The 21,093-nt window shown below is 51.5% G+C and overlaps 1 protein-coding gene across 32 annotated transcripts in view; it reads right to left on the bottom strand.

The window, feature by feature from the left end:
• Window positions 1-4,525: 4,525 nt before the first annotated feature.
• The window catches only part of SLCO2B1 (solute carrier organic anion transporter family member 2B1), a 50,642-nt gene continuing 34,074 nt past the window's right edge, over window positions 4,526-21,093 (bottom strand). For 31 of the 32 annotated variants that reach the window (XM_012096059.5, XM_060399430.1, XM_060399429.1 and 28 more), the window contains 7 exons: window positions 20,781-20,883; window positions 16,308-16,665; window positions 13,938-14,103; window positions 9,036-9,199; window positions 7,824-7,888; window positions 7,358-7,478; window positions 4,526-6,350 (listed from right to left, as the gene is read on the bottom strand). In XM_012096059.5, coding sequence (XP_011951449.2) covers window positions 6,170-6,350; window positions 7,358-7,478; window positions 7,824-7,888; window positions 9,036-9,199; window positions 13,938-14,103; window positions 16,308-16,665; window positions 20,781-20,883 — 1,158 coding nt within the window. In that variant the 3' untranslated portion in view covers window positions 4,526-6,169. Of the gene's footprint in view, window positions 7,889-9,035; window positions 9,200-13,937; window positions 14,104-16,307; window positions 16,666-20,780; window positions 20,884-21,093 lie in introns of all 32 variants that reach the window. The other variant, XM_060399444.1, reaches the window with a different exon arrangement.

Genomic DNA, 21,093 nt, shown 5'->3' with positions numbered 1-21,093 from the left:
AGCCCCATGAACTGTAGCCCGCTAGGCTCCTCTGCCCATGGAATTTTCTAGGCAAGAACACTGAAGTGGGTTGCCATTTCCTCTTTCAGAAATTTTGTGAGATAATAAATATTTGTTGCTTTAAGCTGCTAACTTCAGGGATAAATTGTTACTCAGCAATAGTTAACTGCTACAGGGCTACATTATCGCATTAAACCCTCATCAAAGTCTTTGAAACATAGGACTTTCTTCTCCCAATTTTCTGATGAGAAAACCAAGGATGAGATGAATGCAGCTGACTTCCCACACCTGGAAAGTGAGGAGCTGGGATTTGTCCTCATGTCTACTGGATTCCAAAGCAGAGGGAACTTGGTTCTGTTTTCCCAGCTGGAATGTCTCCAGCTTCAAGGTGAAGGTTCCAGTCACATCAGTTAGCAGCTACTACATCTGTTGTGTGTGTGTGAGTCGGGGACAAGTACATTTATTAGAAAAAACACTGGGGTTTAAGAGGGGGATACCTGAGCGATCTTGGACAAGTTCCTGCCTTGGTTTCTCTAGTCATTGTGTGGAGATAATAGTTTTTATTCTACATTCCTCCCAGGCAGCTCTGAGAATCAGTGTGAAGGGACTTTGTAAAGTGCAATGCTGTGTAGCGCTGTGAGAGGCTCTCCCAGACTGTGGAGAGGCTCTCACAGTCTGCAGGGGAGACAGCCCCACAAGGTCACCTCTGTACACAAGGCCAGCGTGCCCTCTCTTCTTCCACCTGACTCTAGGTTCAGGAGACAGAGAATACTGAGAGCAATTGAGGGTCCCAACCAACTGCTCCAGCATCATCCCTCACTATGATCTCTCTTAGACTACTGTAGTCCTGCTGAACGAGTGGAAATTTCCCAAGCTTGATAGGAACTTTCTGTATTTTGAGCTTTTATCTGTGTAGTTTCTTGTCCCTGGACACTGTCCCCCAACTTCTCCACCTGGTTGATGAGTATGTTCCTACTCATCTTTTAAGATTCATCTTAGATGTCCAAACTTATAGGATGCTGCTGCTGACCTCGCTCAAGGCTTCCTACATCTCCTCTTCACTAGAACACCAGTCTCCTGCCTGAGCTCTTGGCATCCAGCTTCTTGTTTCCTTTCAAAGCCCCCATGATGCAGCCTGCAGTCTTTCTAAAGCACAAATCTTGTCATGTCACTCCCTGCTTAAAATAACCAGTCAATTGACTGATCCATCAATCAGTGCTTCAAGGGCTCCTCTGTGCCCTCAGGAAGACATCCAAAGCCTTCAGCTGGAAATCAAGGCTTGGTCCCCACAGGTATCTCCAGTTTCGGCTCTCCTCTCTCTCCTGGTGGCCCTGCACATGTAGTACATCCCAACCACATCACTCTTGTACCGTATCTCAGACACACTTTGCTCTTTCTCTTTTTTTTTTTTTATAAAAATGTGATTTTTATTTATTGCTGTTGTGCCGGGTCTTCATTGCTACGTGGCCTTTTCTCTAGTCGTTGGGAGCAGGGGCTACTCTTCGTTTCAGTCCGTGGGATCCTCTTGTTGCACAGCACAGGCTCTAGGCTCACGGGTTCAGTGGTTGTGGTGCATGGACTCGGTTGTGGCTCACCTACGCTAGAGCACAAGCTCAGTCGAGGTGGCTCCCGGGCTTAGTTGCTCTGAGACACGTGGGATCTTCCCAGACCAGGGGTGGAACCTGTGCCGCCTGCAGTTTTTTCTTTACCCCTGAGCCACCAGGGAAGCCCACACCTTGCTCTTTTGTTCCTTCCTATCTTTGCTCTTCCCACTGTTTCTCATGCCCATTCACAGATCCTCTACCTGGGGATTTCCTGCCTAATCTTCAAGGCCAGCTCTGACTTAACCTTTTCTGGGAAGCCTTCCATGGTGGCTCCAGGGAGAATCCATAGCATGCCCTTCTCCTCTCTCCAAAATGACTACTCATGCTTTTGTTACTATTTGTCAACTTATCTGCTTGTACTGGGAGTTTCCCATCCTGGCCCCAAGGCAGCATCCCCAGCAGGGCCAGGACAGGGGTGTAGAGCAGCCATATAAATTGCTGGTTGGTTGGGTGGTCGAATAAATGAATGAATGAATGGTCAATGGATCCATTCCCGAACCATCACTTCTTGGCCAGCGCCAGAACTGTTTCCAGCATTAGCCCATTTTATAGCAAAAGGGGGAGCAGAAGGAAGGGGCTGCTGGGACTGCTGGAAGGGAGAAAGAAAATCAATAAAAATGTAAATCTAGTTGAGAAAAGCTGTCCCAGGCTGGCTGTGGGGAGAGATAAGACTGGGCTGGCTGAGCCCTGGCTGACAGGGGAAGAGAGATTAGGGGACAGGCAGAGCGGCAGCCAGGGCAGGGCAGAGGAAACGTGTCTCCCCCCATTGGTGCCTCCTCCCTCTGTCTTCACTGTCCTCTTGCACCCCCGTGTGCTCCCTAAATTCTTTCAGGGACAGGAGAAGCGGGGGGAAACTTGCAAACACTGATCATCAGGTGTACTGTCTGTGAATGGGTATATTATCATTATTTTGTCTTCATACTTTTTTAGGGTACAGGAAGTAGGAATGATCAACCTCACTTTACAGGTGAAGAAACTCAGGCAGAGAAGTTAAATCTTGCTCAGGGTCACACCATAAGTCAGTGGCAGAGTCCAGATTTGAACTGACTTTAAAATTCTGTTCTTTTTTCTCCACTCTGCTGGAGGTCTACAACCAGGCTTTAGATGATCCCCAACCTCTGAAATCAGATGCACAATTGTGTAGAAGTCTCTGAGCATCTTTAATGGGGCATCTATATCTTTTATCTGATTCCCTAAGGTGGTAGTCACCCCCTCCCATTGCTTATATGATGCTCTGTCCCTGGAGGTAGTGGCCTTTGAGCTGGAAGTTTGGGCAGGACTTCATGAAGCGAGACTGAGAGACTAACAATGGAGTGGGATGTGAACAAGGCCAGATGGATAGAGGGAAGAGCACATGTAGGGGTTCGAGGGGAAAAGAATTCAGCACATCCAAAGAATGGTAAGAGTGCCGTAGCTTCTTGTCCTTGTTTATTTGTGCTCCAGTCGTGGCTTCTGAGGGCGATCTGCCTGCCCTGCAGTTTCTCAGGATGGGTCTGCGACCCAAAGGAGCTCTCGGCCAGAAATCAGGATGTCCAGTCTGGTTCCAGTTCTGTTCTCAGCTGGTTTTACCACCACAGAATCTAGCAGGAGACTATATACCTTCTCCTCCAACTCCCAGGGACAGGGTGAGAAGAAAGGGAGCTAACCAGTGCAACTGCTCATGGCTTCTCATTGGCCAGAAGCCTTGTCAGGGAAGAGGGCTGCTCCCTGTATCTGGGAAGTCTGCTGGCCCTTAGCCGTTCCACCCCTGGCTCTCAGCCGCACGTGTCTCTTGCGATTTACTCCTAGAATCTCCTCATACTGACCAGCCTGGATGATTTTAAGCACCTCAACTTCTTTGAATCTCAGCTCAACCCAGAGGTGGACTCAGCATGAAGCTAAGGCTGCTTGAGCATCAGGGCCTCTACCCAGGCCCAGGGAGAGGCCTCTGCAATACATCCACGTTGTCAAGTTCTCAGGAAATTTGCAAAGGTTGACACTTTTACCACAATGGGTCAAGATTGCTAGTTCTTTCCACTCCAATTTCCCTTGTATCCCAGCTTCCCTTTATGTAAGGTCGTTGGCATGGGCATTTCTGGAATATGGCTAAGGGGGAGTGGAGTTGGAGATCAATTTAATTTGGGCTTATTGGAATATCTTTATGTGGTTATCAATCACCTCCATGAAGAGATAAATCATTGCTAGCTACCTCTGTATAAAGAATGGCTTCTAGGAATCTTCCTATCCACAGTCCAACTCATTTGGCATTGTGACATCAAACTGTCATATTCAGAGGTCATCTGGTGACATGAATGTGTTTTCTGCTGCCTTGCCCTGAAGTATATGGACAATAGAGGAGAAACAGTTTTGAAATCTACAGAACCAGAAGCTAGTCTGTAGGAAATATTTCCAATCATTAGGGGGAAGTTTTTGGGAGTGTGCACAGCAGATAGTAAAAAAATCTTAGGCTATTTTTCTGAATTGTGAGATACATTGTTTTGACTTCTTTTTAATTCTAAGTAAATATTCACCTTCTTACCTAATTTTGTATTCTTTTGCTTAAAGAGAACTTCCCAAGTTGTATAAGCTCCAGTTCTCACAAAATTGAAGTCTAATCCTGGCTCCAGCATTTACTTTGTGTAATCTTGGTCAAGTTGCTTATCCTTTCTGAACCATTTCCTCTTCTGTAAAACGTGAATGACAATTTGGGCAGGTAAGGACTTGGAAAGCCTTGTGACCTTATTCCACTTCTGAAAATGTTACTAGAGGAAGTAGCCCAGCCAAAGGAAAATGAGACCAGACTATACAGAGAGGGGAAGATGTAATATACAAGAAATAATGGTAAGCAATGAATCCAGTAAAACTTAAATCTAAATGACTGGAAATAATGTGGCTGCAAACTGTAATGCAGTTTGTGAGAAAGATTTCTGTAATAGAAGAGACACTGTGCAAGAACAAATTTATTGATAAGCTATATTTATGATTCCAGATTATTTCTGCAAAACATGGGAAACAAGAGGGAAGGAGGAGGAATACGCACATAGAAACAGCCTCATCTTGTTGGATGAGACTCTGAAATTTCTGGCATTGATAAGTACAGGCTCAGATATTTGTTAAACGTCTAAAGGTATCAACCAGTAGAATAAAAATGGGGATAAGAACGTTTGTATCTCCCTCTTCTTTCATACAGAATAGCACTGAGAGCTGCACAGAAGGCCAGACTTCTGGCTAAACCCCCAGCTTCTCCCCTGGCCCCCAGCACAGGGCTGCGCCTGGGCTGGGGAAGCTCCTGCTGATGACTCCCTGTCTCCTGTCTCCCAAGGATGGGTATGGGTGGCGACAGAATGGGCTGGGAGCAGGTTGGGAAACTCTCTCCGCTTCCCAGGAAGATAATCCAGCCAGATAAGACCTGGCCGAAAACCAGACAAGGTCTGACACAGACAAGCGCCTGTCTGTTCAGGCCCAAGCAGCCCACAGACCCACTTATTACACAGAATCAGGCATTACTGCTCCTGGGTCACAGGGCTGGGCATCACAAAGAACAGGTTCTCATGCCAACCCAGGCGTCACAGAGAACCAGACGTTACCCCAATATGTGGGTGTCACAGGAGACATTGTCTACACAATCCCAGCTGACACAGGATCAGGCACTGGGGAGGAAATGGTGAAATTACGATTCTCGTCACAGAAGTCACAGTGGTGGGCCCACGTTAAACGTATGAAATCTTGGCAATACATGGATGCCAGTGAGTCTGTGATGAGTGGGTTTGGTCTTTGAAATTAGAAAATGCCCAAGAGTGGGGCCTGGATCCCCCTCACCACCAGGCAGAGAATAGGCCTCTCCCAGACTCTGACACCTTGAGGGCGAGGGCTGGGGTTTCCTGAGTCCAGAGAGGCGGCTCCCTGCTCAGCCAAGGCCCCTGGGGCCTTCACCTGGTTTCTTGAAGGCCCTGCATACCTGGACATCCTGTCTCCCACTGCTCAGGACTCTGCCTCCAGGGGGCGCCAAATAGACACATCTCAATAGAGGCTGTGCTGGCCCCACATTCAGGCTGAGTGGGGCTGGGGAGGAGACCTGAGTTGGATGTCCAGGCCACATAGATGGTCCCAGATGGAAGAGGCCTGAAAGCTGACAAGTTCATTTCCACCTGACCGAGATGGAGGCTGAGGCTCAGATGGAGGCTGAGGCTCCAGGTGAGCAGCAGAGAGGGGCCAGGACCCAGGGTGTGGAGGAGCCTGGCTTACCATTGTCCACTTCTCCATCCTAGGGCCCTGGGGGGAAGATATGTGGTCCTTCCACCCAGGAAAGCCTGTTTTCAGGCCAGCCTGTGTGGCTGAGGGAGAAAGGCGGAAGACCCTCATGCTCCAGGAGGGGTCAACACAACAAACCCCCAAGGAACTCTTTGGTTCAGATGAACAAACACAGGCCCAGAGAGGGTCAGTGGCTTGCTCGAAGCCACACAACAAGTTAGTGGAAGACTCACGATTGGAAAACAGGGTTCCCAACACCCAATTTCAGGCAAAGGGCCCTGAGGAGGTACTCGCTGTGGCTGCCACTCTTGGCTAGGCTGGGGCCCTGGGACAGCTCACACTCTGGATTCCTCAGGCTCCTTCTTTGCTTCTGATGCTAACAGCTGCTGCTGCAGGCCAGGGTTGGGTTTGGTCGCCTTGGTCCTCTCCTCTTTGTCCTGCTGCCTTAAGATGGCCAAAATCAAGGCAAAGCAGGCCAGGGAGCCTGTCTTGAAGAAGAACTGGAGGCCGATGAACCTGGGAAAGAGTAAGGAACCCTTGAACTCAGGACCTCCCCATTCAAAGCCTGGATGTGCTGGGGCTGGGAGCAGAGGCAGGTCAGCAGTCATCACCCATTATGCAGTGGAGACACTGAGGCCTTGTCAGGGAGAGGCCTCCAGCCCCAGGGCAGTGAACCCTGTCACCATGGCTTTGGCTGGGGAGGCAGGGGAGCCCCTGAAGTTGACCCCCCTGGGAGTCCTTCCTTGGAAGGTGGGAAAGGCTCTGAAAAGGGAGCCCTGGGTTGGGGGAGAAGCCTGGGCATCTCCCCTGCCCTGTCCTGACTGCCTCATGGCCTGGGCTGGCCCTGCCTCTCTCTAGGTCTTTCTAAGGGCCCAAGGGGCCTGTTAGTTGCAACTCTGGATCACCTCCCCTGCCACAAGAGAAGGATTCCTGCTCCTCTAATTCACCCCTCTTCTTTGAGTTTTCCTCCTCTAGGAAGCCCTCCTGGAACCATGCACTCCTGAGCTGGAAGTAAACAGCTCCCTGCTTCCAGATCTACTAGTAAGTCCCTCTCCTCAACTGTCCATTGATCCCAGGGCCAGTAGCCTCTCTGCCTTCAGGGTCCTTTGGGCTCCCCATTATACAGATGGGAAGACTAAGTCCCCAAAAAGGTAGGTCTCACAATGAGGGAGACAGAGCTGGGCCTGGATCCTAGGTCTCCTGTATCCTAGATAGAGCCATCTTCCTACCCCATGCCAACTTCCTGTCTTTCTCACCACTGCTTGGCTTCCCTTAGTCTCCCCTCACTCAGCCCAGCTTTGCTAGTTATCAGCTGTGTGACTTTGGGCCACTTAATTGAATCTCACTATCTTCATCCATCCAAAGGGGAGACAATATCTAGCTAACAGGCCTGGGGATTAGCACTGGAGAGAGCCTGTCACCTTGCAGGTGGGTGTCAGTGGACCTCCCCTCCCTGATGGGACCCCAAGAATATTTTCAGCAGTTTCCCTATAGCCCCCTGGCAATTGACTCCCAGGTCTCACCGGTTTCGAAGGAGGTCATGGTCATAGTAGCGGCAGACGGCCCGACGCCCGCAGCTCTGGGCCCAGTACACACAGGTGGTGTCGATGGCACTGCCGTGGATCACGGGGCTGGGCATCCAGGCTGAAGGAGGAGGTGCTCAGGGGACAGTGGAACCTTGGCATCCCTGTACCCCTTGCCCCGCCCCGTCCCTGGCACTGAACCACTGGGGCTCTGAGCCACTGGGAGCCTCTTAGCCCATTAAGTCCTCAGCCTTCAAGCCTACCCCTCACCCTCGTATTGGATGCTGTTTCCCTGATGGGCTGTTTAGCTGCTTGCGCACCCACGTCCAGGGTAACTAGGTCAGATTTGCAGCCCCGTGGACTGGTGAAGCCTAAGGTTGGGGACTGGTTCCCACTCATCCCTGTGTCCCCCCAGGCCTGGCACACAGCAGGTATCTGGACCGGTGGTCCCCAGCACGTTCTTTACCCAAAACTCTCATGAGCATGAACTGGATCCCCACAGCGAGAGTCTTGTCTTCTTTCTTCACTCCCCTAACAAGCAGGGAAAGAATGACATGAGGATTGAGAGGGCTCCAGCCTTCAAGGGGTTCTCACCATCCCCCTCTCCCCTACTACCCAACATCAGCCTGCCCCCAGTCTGAGGTCCTTGGTGGGTAGGGCACAGGCTCCACACTCCCTTCAACCTACAGAGCCTGTTCCTAGGTATATCCATTGACCATCAGGGCCCTATGCTGACCTACCTGTGCATCAGAGCACCCCTCTCTTCCCACCCCCTGGTCCCACCAAATTCTCCCCTTCCTTCTACACTTGGCAAAACTTGGAGCTGGGCAGTCAGACACATGGTTTAACTTCCCCGATCACTCTGATCCCTCAGCCTGGGTGGCCCTGGTGACCACTGGCTCCTCTTCTTAGTAACCCCAGAGTGCTCGCTATGGTTCAGTTGTTCTCTAGTGTGCGCCCCCACCGTGTCACCGCCATATAGTAGGTATAGCATTATGCCCATTTTACAGATAAAGAGACTGAAAGATATTTAGACAGGTTGAGTGACTTGGCCAAGATCCCACAGCTGATGGGTGTCAGGAGTCAGAATTTGTGCAGCAGACTGACTATATTAACTCCTCTTAGGCTGCCTGCTGGGGCATCTGATTCCTCTACTTTCGCTCTTGCAGCCAGCCTGACTTATGGATCTCCATGCCTTCTAATATTGTAAGGATGCCTCTTCTAATTTTCTAGAAAAGAAATAGGGAATAACATAATCCCAGCATAAGGAAAATTTGGAAATATCCTGCTCTGAGGTCCTCTTATTCCAGCCTCTACCTCAGGAGGTGCTGACTCTGGCCTCAAGTGACAATTTGTCGGTCCCAGCAGGTATCCTCAGGACAATGGCTAGGAAGATCTTGGACCAAGAGGGAGTGCACAGCACAGGCTAGGTCCACAGCGGGCACTTAATCCCCTCAACACTTGCTCCTGACTTTCTCTGAGCCTCAGTTCTCCTATCTATAAGATGGGGATAAAACTTCATCTCAGCAGTTGCCATGAGGATGATGATACGACAGCCTGATCTGCTGCAGGGGCCCAGGACACCGGCTTCTTCAAACCCCTCCCTCTGGATTCCCTGTCCTGCCTGTGGTTAAGGACCTCTTGGTCTCCCCCTGTTCTGGCATGCCCCTGCTTTCACCTTAGGATGAGCATGAAGGAGGGTGTGTGGGTGACACTCGCCAGCGCGGCACCCAGGCTGACCAGGATCATGAAGGGAAGCACCAGGTGGCTGCAGGCCGAGTCGCAGGAGCCGGCTGACACGGGGCCGCCCCCCGCCACGCAGCTGCAGTTGTTGTAGAGGACCTAGGGTGGGGAGGGGGGAAGAAGAGCCTTCAGGAACCTCTAAGGACAAGCAGCTGGCCAAGGGCACGAGGCTCCAGGAGGCGTGTGAGAGAGCCACGGACACCAGCGGCAGCGAACTGGGGCAGAGCTGGCTGGATGCTGGGACTTCTGACCCACTGGCTGAGTCAGGATTGCTTGAGCTCCAGACAGTATCTGGACACAGGCTGTCTGCACACAGGTGGGCTGAAGCTGTGGGGAGAGGGGGCCAGGGAGAAGAGAAAAGGGAAAAAGAACCGGAAGAGAGTCACCCCCAACACAGCACAGACACACTCATGCACGTTCGCTACACATGCTCGTGTATGTGCTCACACACTCCCACACACATACATTTAATCACACACTACCTGTACACACACATACCTTGACACATGCTGACAACTCACACCCCACATACATGCTCGTGCACTTACACACACACACACACACCACATATGCTCGCTCATTTTTTTCACCTGGCAATGTCAGAATGTTTGAAATTCCTGACGGTCTGTGCAAATACTAAAGCAGCAAAGAGTATCTGGGGGGAAGGAACTCAGATTTTCCAGTTCAGTGTCCCCCTTTCTGCCTTCCTGAGGTCTTCCTGGACACTGGAGGCTCGAGTGGATTCTCAAGGAGAGATTCAAGTATAGGATGGAGAGACAGACATCACAGGGGGAGTCTTGGATCAGCAGGCAAGGGAGGACCAAGGAAGGCTTCACCAAAGAGAGGTGTTGGGTTGGGGTCTTGAGGAATGAATAGGAGTTCGCCAAGAGGAAAACTGGAGTGCGTAGAAGGAGTGCCAAGTGTAAAATTACAGCGGCGGGAAAGAAGCCAGAAAGCCTTTCCTTGCGTGTATGCGAGGGCAGAGGGGAGGCCCCGGGGTGTGGGACGCTGCGTGCTGGGCCACACTGTGAAGAGCCTTGGACACAAAAGGGAACCGACTGCTGTCTCCAGAAGAGGGTGGGCCAGGTGCCCTGTCAGCCACCCTGCTGACAGCGATTTAAAACACTGGATGAAACATGAAAGCAATGTTCTGAAAGCATCCATAGGCTGGAGAAAAGGAAAAAGTCCTCAGGTTCAGAACTAAGGGAGGCGAACCCAAGGAGCCGAGCAGAGTCCTGACGCAGGTTTTGGCTGCCAGGGTGTTTGCAGAACCCTGTACTATGGAACACAGCTTTCCGGGGTTTGGGGGCTGCAGGGCCAGAGGACGAGCCCTGGCCCTCCCTCTAGCCAGGTGAAAAGCCTAATAGGAGACGCCCGGAAACCGGGGATCCCGCCAAAGGCTGAAGAATGAGAAAAAGCAGACCACTTTCTAAAGTGCAAGGAAGTGTCCTTAGGCTGGTGTGGGGTGCATTTGATTCCATCCTTCATCCCCACCCCCAGGTGGCCTGGAAGACCCCCAGTTCTTTCAGAATTGGTCTATACCACCTCAGGCGCCTGAAGGGAGCAAAGCTGACCCAATAAGACCTGGCTTTGCTCCTCTTCCCTGTAGATCAGAGTTTCCCAACTAGTGTGTCCAGAGGCCCTCAGCCTCAGCCAAGAGACAGGTGAGCAGGGATGCCAGCGGCCCTCAGGATGACCTGGTGAGCTCCGGGCAGAGAGAACCCTCTGGGCCTTTCACCTCCAGCTGTGGCAGCTGTAGACTCTTCCTAGTGTGGAAAGGGCTGGGAAGCCCTGACGTGGATGCCCAGAACCACAGGGAGATTTTAAGCATGGGAGAGACAAGACCTGATAGCACACAAGCTGCTCTGCTGATTCAAGAGGGTGGACCTGATCCAGGAGTTGAAGAGGCGGGAGGGAGGGAGAGTGGGATGGAGAAAAGGGTTTTGATTTGAGAGATACTGCTTTGGCCAGAATGTTTATTCGGGTTTTTTCCAAACATACATCATATGGGAAAACCTGAACGAACCTTTTGGCCAACCCTATATTTAGGAGGTGGAATTAGGGCAAGATGAGACACACACACACAGAAACAGAGGAGATATTGATATTGGAGACCTAGGATTCCAGCTTGGGTGACTGGGTGTTCCATCCATTGCATGACAAGGCTATGCTGGCCATATATGGGTCCCCCCTGAGCACACACCATTTGGACCTTCACTACACTGAGCAACCCACTGGGTTGGAGATACAATAGAGGGACAGGTAAGTGGAGAAATATACCAAGGCCAGGTTACTGGACGTGAACGTGCATCCTGTTCTGAGAGGCAGAACATTGCTGGGAGGGGTGAAAAAGCTACAGGCCTTTCTCTTGGGGGTTTCCCAGCCCTTTTTTCATATTCATCTAATTCCACGGCAGGAAGTTGTTCTTGTGAATGGCTTCAATCTCTCCAGCTGCTTCTGAGTCTCACTCCCTAGGGCCCCACCCCCTAAGCCCTAGATGCTGCCAGCCAGCCACATCTCCCTTTTTTTCCTCTGGCCCTTCACTCATTCATAAATGGTTACTGAGTGCAGCTGTGATGGACACTGACTGACTCATCCCTGGGCGGAGGAGCTCAAGTCGGCCTGAGGAGGCAGGTCATCAAGAGACAATTCCAGGACTGCCCTGGCAGTCCAGAGTGATCCCTGGTCCAGGAGGATTCCACATGCCACGGTGTGGCTGGACCTGTGTGCCACAGCTACGGAGCCCCATGCACTCTAGAGCCTGTGCTTTGCAACAAGAGAAGCCACTGTAATGAGAAAGCTGCACGCTGCAACTAGAGAAAGCCCGTGCGCAGCACCGAAGACCCGGCACAACCAAAAATAAATCAATTAATTTTAAAAAGAGAAACAATTCCAGGCCAGCGTGACAGTTTCTGAGTGTCAACCAGGACTCAGCTGTACCCTCCCCCAAATGCCATACCTTACATTACCTCTGAGGGTGCTCTGGAGAGGGAGCTGGGCTCAGAGGCCAGAGCCCTTGGGTCTAGTCCCAGCTCTAGCATTAAAACCTTGGGCAATGCCTTGTCCTTTCCTGGGCCTCCATTTCCCATCTGTATAATGGGCATAACAGAAGTGTGTATCACTGCATCCTTAAAATTTCTCAGGCTGAGTGCTTTTCATGGATCATGTCATGTGGCTCTTCACTTAATAAATGTATCTAGATGAAAAATTCTGCACAGTGCCTGGTGTTTAGCAGGCACTCAATACTCTCACCCCCACTTTGCAGAGCAGGAAACTGAGGCACAGATTAAACCATTTGCTGAAGGTAACAGAGCCAGCTGGAAGCAGAACAGGGGTCTGAACCAGATAGCCTGGCCTCCATGCTCATAGCCCCATATCTGCAGGAGTTCACAGTCACGTGGAGGATCCTGCCCCAGCCCTCAGGGCTGGAGACCTCTAGGAAGAGTCTCGCGGAGATCAAACAAGGTCAGGACAGTGAGTGCTAGGACACTTGAAAAGGCTTTGATTGCGATGATTCCAAATGCAAACAGTATACATAGCTCGGGAGGCGCCTGGCTGGCTTCTGAAGCACCATCAACCAGGTGCTTCCCTCCATGCCAGCCTGTGCGGCCCAGGTCCCTCCCCAAAGGGGTCTTGGGCTTAGAGGCTGCTGCCCAGCAGGACACAAAGGCAGGGGTTCTGCATGATGTGGGTGGGGCTCTGGAGAAAGGGAGGTATTGTCATAACAACCAGCCTGACACTACCCACCCAACCACACACACACACACACACACACACACACACACACACACACACACAGACACACACTATATTCCAGCCTGGGGACCTGAGGAAGGTGAGTATCGTCCCCATTTGCCCTTCAGGGGCAATGAGGAGAGAGAAGGGGAGGAGCCAGGTGGTCCGGGTGGTCTTTCTAAGGCTCCCATAGAATGCACTGCAGTTAGTTATGCTGTCCACTCCTCCCCTTCTCTCCCCAACACCCCACCCCTGGGAGCTCCTTGAGAGCAGGGCCCCTTGGCTCTGGGTCTGTCCTTAGCCCCCGGCACAGGACCTGGCATAAAGGTGGGGCTCCACAAAGGTTTGTTGACTGAGTGATTGACTAACTGAATGGGCTCATTGCTCCAGCCTCCCCCTCACCTCCCTGCCTCCTGGTCTGCATTCTACTCACCTTCCTCCATACTATGGCCTCAAATGTGATCAAACACAGGTCTGACCTCCCCAGCTCAAAACCCATCCAAGTCTCCCCACAGCTCTCCAGATAAAGTCTCTACTCATGGCCCTTCCTTATTCGAGGCCCTTCCTTGTCTGGGCCTTGCTTTCCCTCCATGAACTCTCAGGCTTCTGCCCCAGTTGTATGTGCAAGTGTGTGGATGTGTGCCTGCATGCCATGTGCCGGGCCCTCCCTGCCGGGAAAGCCCTTCCCTAGCTTGCCTGCTCACCCTTGAAGATCCAGCACAAATGCCATGTCCCGTGAAGCCTTCTGGGACCCTCCCAGGTGGGCTCCATCTCCTTCCATCATTGATTGTCCTTGTGGGGCCACTCTGTCTGTCACGACCCCTGGAATTCCTGGGTTACTTCCTTCTGCACCTCCCCTGCCTGGACAGCTGGGACCAGATCGGATTCACATCTGCACTCGGGGCCCTGGCCCAAGACTGGCAATGAAGTCTTATTGAAAGAATAACATTCTGTATCTGCCAACAGAAGGAGAAGACAGGTGATAAACAGAAAGAAGAGCCAGAGAATGAGGACATTCAGAGGTGGAGGGTGTGACAGGCACACAGAGACAGAGAGAGCAGAGTCCGTGAGAGGCAGAGGGGCAGCCGGAGGCCTGACCCACCTGGCTTTTGTCTGGCACCTCCTGGACTACCCGGCTTGTGCAGCCTGCGTGGCAAGGCGTGATGTACTCCACACGAGTGCTGGAGTCGCAGACAGGGTTAAAGTCGTCTGAGGGGCAGGAACAGGACTCCATGCAGCCTGGAAATAGCTCCAGGCCAGGCTGGGCGCTGGTGGGAGAGAAGGCCGGCATGGTTGGTCTGGTTCTCCCTCCCTCAGGCCAGCCCTGCAACCTCCCCTGAGAGCCACGGTCAGATCTCAGCTCTGCACAGAGTTTTTTTTTTTACCATCAGAGCTGTTCCATGACACGCAGTGGTGAGCCCCTCACCAAGGAAACTGCAAGAGGCCTCCAATGGGAGAAGTGGGAAGCAGGGTATGGGCCAAAGGGTCCGAGACCCCTTCCAGCCCCAAGATCCTACAAGTCTTTGAGCTGCTTCTGTGACCATCTCTGTTCTTCAGTGACCCTCTTTTTAGGGGACATATGATAAATTCTTCCCAGAATTTAGTCTCAGATGAAAAGTACCTTTATCTCGATGAGCTGCATTGCTTCCTTTTCTGATAGTTAGAACTATACGTGTGGGGTCCGGTCAGGGTACCTGAGTAGCTGTGAGGTCTCCGACCTGTTCCTGCCTCTCTCTGGCCTCAGTTTCTCTGCCACCTCTGCGGATTCCCTCTCCCTATTGCCATCCTGCAGTCTCACGACCTCCCTCTCACTGTCACTCCCCTGTTCACTGCCCAGGGCATGTATCAGTCCCATCTGACTCCTTTGAGGGTCTGTTCCCAAGTCTCAGGAGATCCCCTGCCCTAGTCTGGCCAGGCTTGGCACACGGGGACAGGAGATCAGAAGGGAGGGGCCTTGCTATCCTCATCTGTGAAATGGGGATAATGGTAGGACCTCTCCTAGAGACCCCACCAGGGTTCAGTGAGATGGAATATGGGAGCGTCTGAGCGCATGGAAGACCCTCAGTTCTTGGCAGCTGCAGATACCATTAGTTATGACGGAGTATGAAAGTGAAAGTGAAAGTCACTCAGTCGTGTCTGACTTTTTGTGATCCCATGGACAATACAGTCCAAGGAATTCTCCAGGCCAGAATACTGGAGTGGATAGACTTTTCCTTCTCCAGGGGATGTTCCTAACCCACGGCTCCTGCATTGCAGGCTGATTCTTTACCAGCTGAGCCACAAGGGAAGCCCATGATGGAGTATGAGATATTCTCAATTTGTTAAGTTGGTCCCCAAAAGCTTCTTCAATGAATTAGAACCCAAAGCTCAGTGAGTAAATGGCAAGAATATAGATGAGAATCTGGGTGAGATGAAATGTCGGGTCAAGGTGAGAGACGTCAGAAGAAGAGACAAATGGGGCATGTGAGGTAGGCTGACTTTTCCCCATTTGCTTTAAAAAAAAAAAACTGTAGTAAAATATTCATTTACTTTTTAGTCTAAAAATGATTAAAAGGCCCTGGCTCCCTCCTCTGACCAGAGGCTTCCTGAAGGCCTGCTTGAAGCCCCTCCTTCATGCCCAGAAGGAACCTCTGCAGACTTTCGAGAAGAGAATAGACAAGGAAAGAGGGGAGAGGTCAACGAGGTGGGACCTGGGACAGGGTGGGCAAGAGCTGAGTATATCTGGACTGAGCCTCCCCAACAGTTACACAGAAGGAGCCCCTGGTGTGGAAAGTTGGCACGTGGATGGAGGGAGGAGATGCCAAGGGAGAGGAGTGAACAGAGCACGTTGGGGGATGTTAGCTGGGTGTTGTGCCAGCCTGAGCCTGGAGTGGCTTCCCAGGAAAAATGCAATCATTCTGGAGAAGAAGCATCAATGGAACTTCCAACATCCTCTCCAAGATGGTTCCCTAGGGGAAAGAGTCTGTGTCTATGAGGGTTTAGGGGGCAGAAGGGGAAGGGAGAGAGGCTTTCCTCCTGGAGGGTAGAGGTCCTGCCCCTCACATCTGGGGAAAAAGACTGGTACTTTAGGGTCACAGGACAACAGGATTTTAGCTCCCAGCCTCTAAGGACCAAGACTCTCCAAGGTCTCCAGTCCAACTCCCTCCCAGGGCATATGTCCCCTGGGCAGCGTTCCTGAGAAGGGCCTTCTTACACGTGCCATCCACACAAGTGGCCTTGCCCTGCCTCAGTCTCCAGCCCATCCCAGACCTGAGCTGTCCTGCACACAAGTTCCACCCCTCCCTGGTGGTAACTGACACCTTCACTGAGCCTTCGAGGGAGAAGTCCCACTGCTCACAGCGAGCTAAGTGGGGAGAGGTGGGGAGATGTGAGGTGGGGGCTACTCCACTGACCTGGCCTTTTCTGGGCCACCCCTCCTATGCCCCTGGCACCCTCCTCCAGCTTATGCTCACCGGCTCTGAAACATACTCACCCAGGCTGGTGGCTGATGCCTGCAACCTGATGGGAAGAGCAGCCCATGAAGAAGAGGGGCGTGCTGAGGATCAGGCAGCACAGCGCCCCCAGCAGGCAAAGGGTGCCACAGTGCAGGGGGCCCAGGCGGAGGCGCTTGACCAGAATGCCCCCCACCACGATGCCCACGATGGCCAGCGGGATGGTGAGGCAGCCTATGAGCAGGTTGGCGTAGGATGCTGTGATGGAGAACTGGCGTTCCAGAAACTTGGGCAGGAAGGTGGCCATGCCCGCCGCCATGGACGACATGCACACCTGGGACAGGACCACCAGCAGAAAGATGGGGTGGCGCAGGGTCCTCAGCAGCACCCTGGGGAAGACTGTTGGGGTGAGTGGGGGGACGGTCAGGGTGGGCTGGCCGTGCCACACGTTTCCGTCCCATCCTGCCCTGTTCAGCTTGTTCTGTGTCTTCCATCCTGTCTCATTCCATTTAATTCTATTGCATTGAGTTTCATCCCATGACATTCCATTTACTTCTGTTTCATCTTTGAAGTTCGGTTGCATTTCATTCCATTGAGTTAGACTGCATTTTAATCAACTACATTTCTTTCCAACTCAATTCTACTCAAGATGCAATTCCATGTAGTTTGCTTCTATATTATCCTGTTTGATTCTCATTCAGCTCATCCCATCTCATTTCTTCTGTTCTATTATCCATCTCATTCCCCCCACTCAGTCCTTTCCAACCTGTCCTGCAATAGCTCTTTCCAAGGTAACTCAGGCCTCTGTCTTCCCTTCTGTGTCTCCAACATGGGACAGCACCCACTGCCTTGATTTCCCCATTCTTAGTTTATGTTTCTCCATAGCACTTTACCTAACATACTACACATTTCACTCATTTAGCCATTTTACTGTCACCCAATCAGAATGTAAGCATCACCAGAGCAGGGATTTTTATCTATTATGTCAATTGCTGAATCTCCAGAGCCCAGGGTATAGTAACCACTCAATAAATATTTATGGAATGAATGAGAAAATGAGTGAATGCACATACAGACTCAAGGTGATCAAACAGCAAAATGTTAGGGTGGAAACTAAAATCTTCAGAGAAGGTTTAAACTGAGTAGGCCTGGTGCTAGGCAGCTTCCTGGAGGTAGGACAGAGGCAGGGCCTGAAGAAGGGGAGGATTTGGAGTGGGGCAGTCCTACAGGGGAGAAGCCAGGGCAAAAGCCCGTAGACAAGAATAGAAGGGATGGCTCTCCCCTCTCCTGCCACCTCCTAAACCAATGCCTATGTACAGGTCTCCTCGCTGCAAGCTGACACATTGAGTCGTCCCGTGGTCTGGGCTTCGGGGCCTTCATCAGCAGGGCCACCCAAGGTGATGCCCAAGAAGGCTTTGTGTGACCTCTTTCCACTGACAACAGATGAGAAATACATGTTTCTGCCCTCAGAAGGCAAGATGAAGTTAGAGACATAAGGCATGAAGGAGACAGGAGAAAAGGCCTTTCTAAGAAGAGGCATTTAGGTATCGGGGACTTCCCTGGAGGTTCAGTGGTTAAGACATCATGTTTCCATTGCAGGGGGCATGTATTTAATCCCTGGTCAGGGAACTAAGATCCTGCATGCCGCATAGTGGCCAAAAAAAGGGAAAAAAAATCCTGATTCACACCAACAGGTCATTCTATAGGATTATATCTAAAACAATAAACAGTATTTATCAAAAAAGAAAAGAGGCATCAGAGGAGCAAACTACTTGCCAGGCTGGGCTGGGGGGAGAGATGGACATGGGCTCCTCTGGGCTGAGTCTGGGGGGTCCCTTCTGTTCCTGCAGCAGCAGGGCCAGCGTCCCTGTCATGGGAAGTTTCTGTTTGTCCTCAGAGCTTGGCGAGAGTCAAGCCAGCCGGTTCCCTAGCACCCTGGCCTGGCCAAGAACACTTCTCCTTGGGCGCCAGAGAATCAAAACAGAGTCTAGGCAGGGTGTAGCGGGGAGAGCTGGGGCTGTGGAATTCCCCTTCCTTCGTGTCCCAGGCCTCCTCCTGTCCGAGTCCCTGGCCACACACGCGGCACATCCAGCCGGCACTTGGGGTGGGGAAGGCGTGACACCGGGCCTTCACCCCAGCCAGCTGCTCCACTTTCCTCCCTCCTTGAACTGCTCTGACCAGGAGTAGCCTGGGCTTGGTCCAAGCCATACAGGTGACCTCATGGTACAGGTAGGGCCAGGAGCGGGGCGGGGACTGGCCCAAGTTCATCTAGGAAGGTCTGATTCAGGCCAGGAGTTGCTGGGGGTTTCCTGACTCCTGGTGTCAGGTCATTTCCCCTTCTGTGCCCCAACCCCCACCCCAGCCTACATTCCTAGGCCTCTGGCTGCCTGGCTTCAGAGGGAGGGCTCCATCCCTGCTTCCATCCCTGCTTTCACCCCGTTCTCCTGGGCTGATCACTACTGTGAAGCTCAGTTCCTATTCTCTAAACCCCTTCATCATCTTCAATTGTCCCTAGGGCAGATGGAAAATTCCTGGAGGGCAGGGCTATGCCTATAGCTTAGATAAGGGATACCTGAAGGGGAATTCCAAGGCTGTCTCTAGCTCAGAGACTTTAGCTAGACAGGTGCTTCCCTTGGCTCATCACAATGTCTCCTCCCCTTGGACAAGCCAGGGCCTCTCACCGCTTAGAGACTGTCTCCCTTATCTCCTCCAGCACAGAAGCCAGGTCTCCTCCATTAGCCAAGGCAAGTTCTCCCCCCATTCAGGGACTAGGGATCCTCTATCAGACAGGGACTTATGTCTCCCCACCAAACAGTGCCTCTCCCAGCTCAGGGACTATGTCTCCCCCATCAGATTAGCTCAGAGACTATCTTCTTCTAAGAATTAAGGATTCCAGAAGCTGAAGGACTGTGTTGCTTCTTCTCTCTGCTGCTCCCTCTCCCAGTCCCAGGTTGTCAAGGCCAAACCTTAGGATTAGACTGGCCTCCCTGGAGCTCAGCAGGAAGCCGAGAAGCTGGCCTGTGCCAGCCCTGTCTTGGTCTCTCCTAGGATCATGTAGGAGCTTGAAACCATCAGAGATAATCTGGCCCAGGACACCCACTCTAGGATCCAATTTCTGCGACTGGCCCCAGCTTTCTTCTGGGCTAAAGCCAAAGCAGTGATTAATAAGCTCTTCCATGGAGCAGGGCACTGGGGCCTTCCAGCAGCTGGGGGTGACCTCAGGTTAGGGAGTCTAAGCCCCTGCCTCTAGGTCCAGCCTCATAGGTTCCAGGCCTTTCTTTCCCTAGTAATAGAGGACAACCAGGCTACTGGTACCCTAACATCAAATCCTAGGACACCAGGGGATAAGTGGCTGATATCCTAATATCAAATCTGAGGACACCAGGGGCTAGATTACTAGTGCCCCAACATCAAATCCTAGGAAACTTTCCCTAAGAAACTCTCTGCTAATTAACTTCCTAATGCAAAAGTCCTTGGGGATTGGGGGGTGGTTTAAGCAAACCCTGTGGTTATCACCCTCTTAAACCATAGGCAACTCAATTTACTGTCCTGAGATATAGTCAGAATAATAACAGCAGGGCAGAAATGATAATTGAAAAAAATAATTGTACCTTATATAAGCATAGTTTTTTAATAGTATGTAAAGGACCTTTCATTCATCATCCCATTTGAGTCTCCTAACAGTCCTTGAGAGAGGCAGAGCAAAGATTACTGACCCAGTCTTTTAGATGAGGAAACTCTGGTTAGGGGATGAAAGCAACTTCTAAAAGATTGTACACTGGGGAGTGCCAGGGGTGGGCCTCTAAACCACCCCTTCTTCTGACTTGCCATCCTGTGCCCTACAAGATCCCGATGCACAGCAGGCACTGTGTTTGCAGGATCAGACTCTTTAGATAGGATGACAGGGCCACAGCATGGACCCTGGTTACTGATCAATTTAGCTCAAAGTCTCAGGGTCAGAGTGAAATGGATTTTACCCCTCACTGTACAGATGGAGAAAGTGAGGCCCAGAGAGGAGGAGCAAGGACCCAAGACGAAAGTCTAGATTTCTAGACTTCAGCCCAGAGTTCCTTTCACCAATGCTACAGCCAAAGAATTTTATTTAAAAAAAAATTTACTGAGAGCCTCCCATTTGCAGGCTTTATAGTGGGAGGAGAAAAAGGGTCACAGATGAGCCATCACAAGCCAGACGCTCAGGAGCTCACTGCTTGGTGGAAGGGTTGGACAGCACAGATCTGAGCTGATTCAGGAGCCCTGAGAGTTCAGAGCTGACAGCAGGGAGAACCAGGCTGGGGGAAGGAGAGAATGGCTTGACTTAGAGGTAAAATGAAGCTTTTAATAGATAGTGATAAAAAATGATGTTCTAGGCAAAAGGGATCCTATGAGCAAAGTCTTACAAAAAATGTATGGTGCTTATGAGGGGCCTGTAGGTATGGAAGATGAATCAAGAAAGGCAGACGGGGGGCTGGATTCACCTGCCTCTCTGGCCCCACCTCTGGCCTCAGCTCACTTACCTTTGATAAACTGGATCACAGTCAGGTCTGGGGCAATCTGAGCTAGGTTGTCTTTCTTCTCTGGGGAGTCTGCAGGGCTCTGCTCAGAAGAGGAATCCTCACCCTGGGAAGACACACGGCCGAGGGCAGTCAGTTAGATGCCCAACATTCTGCTCAGAAGTGCTGTGGGCGAGGGAAGGGAGCTCTGGGGGAGGAGAGGACAAGGGGTCTGTCACTGCCAGCAGAGTCCCATTTGTTCTTGGCCCCGCAGATACTTAGCAAGTGGTTTTTGAAAAGTGGATGAAATTCCAATGGTTGAACTTTGTCACCACCA

This window comes from Ovis aries, chromosome 15 (genome assembly GCF_016772045.2).
Source record: "Ovis aries strain OAR_USU_Benz2616 breed Rambouillet chromosome 15, ARS-UI_Ramb_v3.0, whole genome shotgun sequence".
Lineage (NCBI taxonomy): Eukaryota > Metazoa > Chordata > Mammalia > Artiodactyla > Bovidae > Ovis > Ovis aries.
Note: the sequence above shows the minus strand (reverse complement) of the source record. Positions and strands in the feature narration are given on the sequence as shown.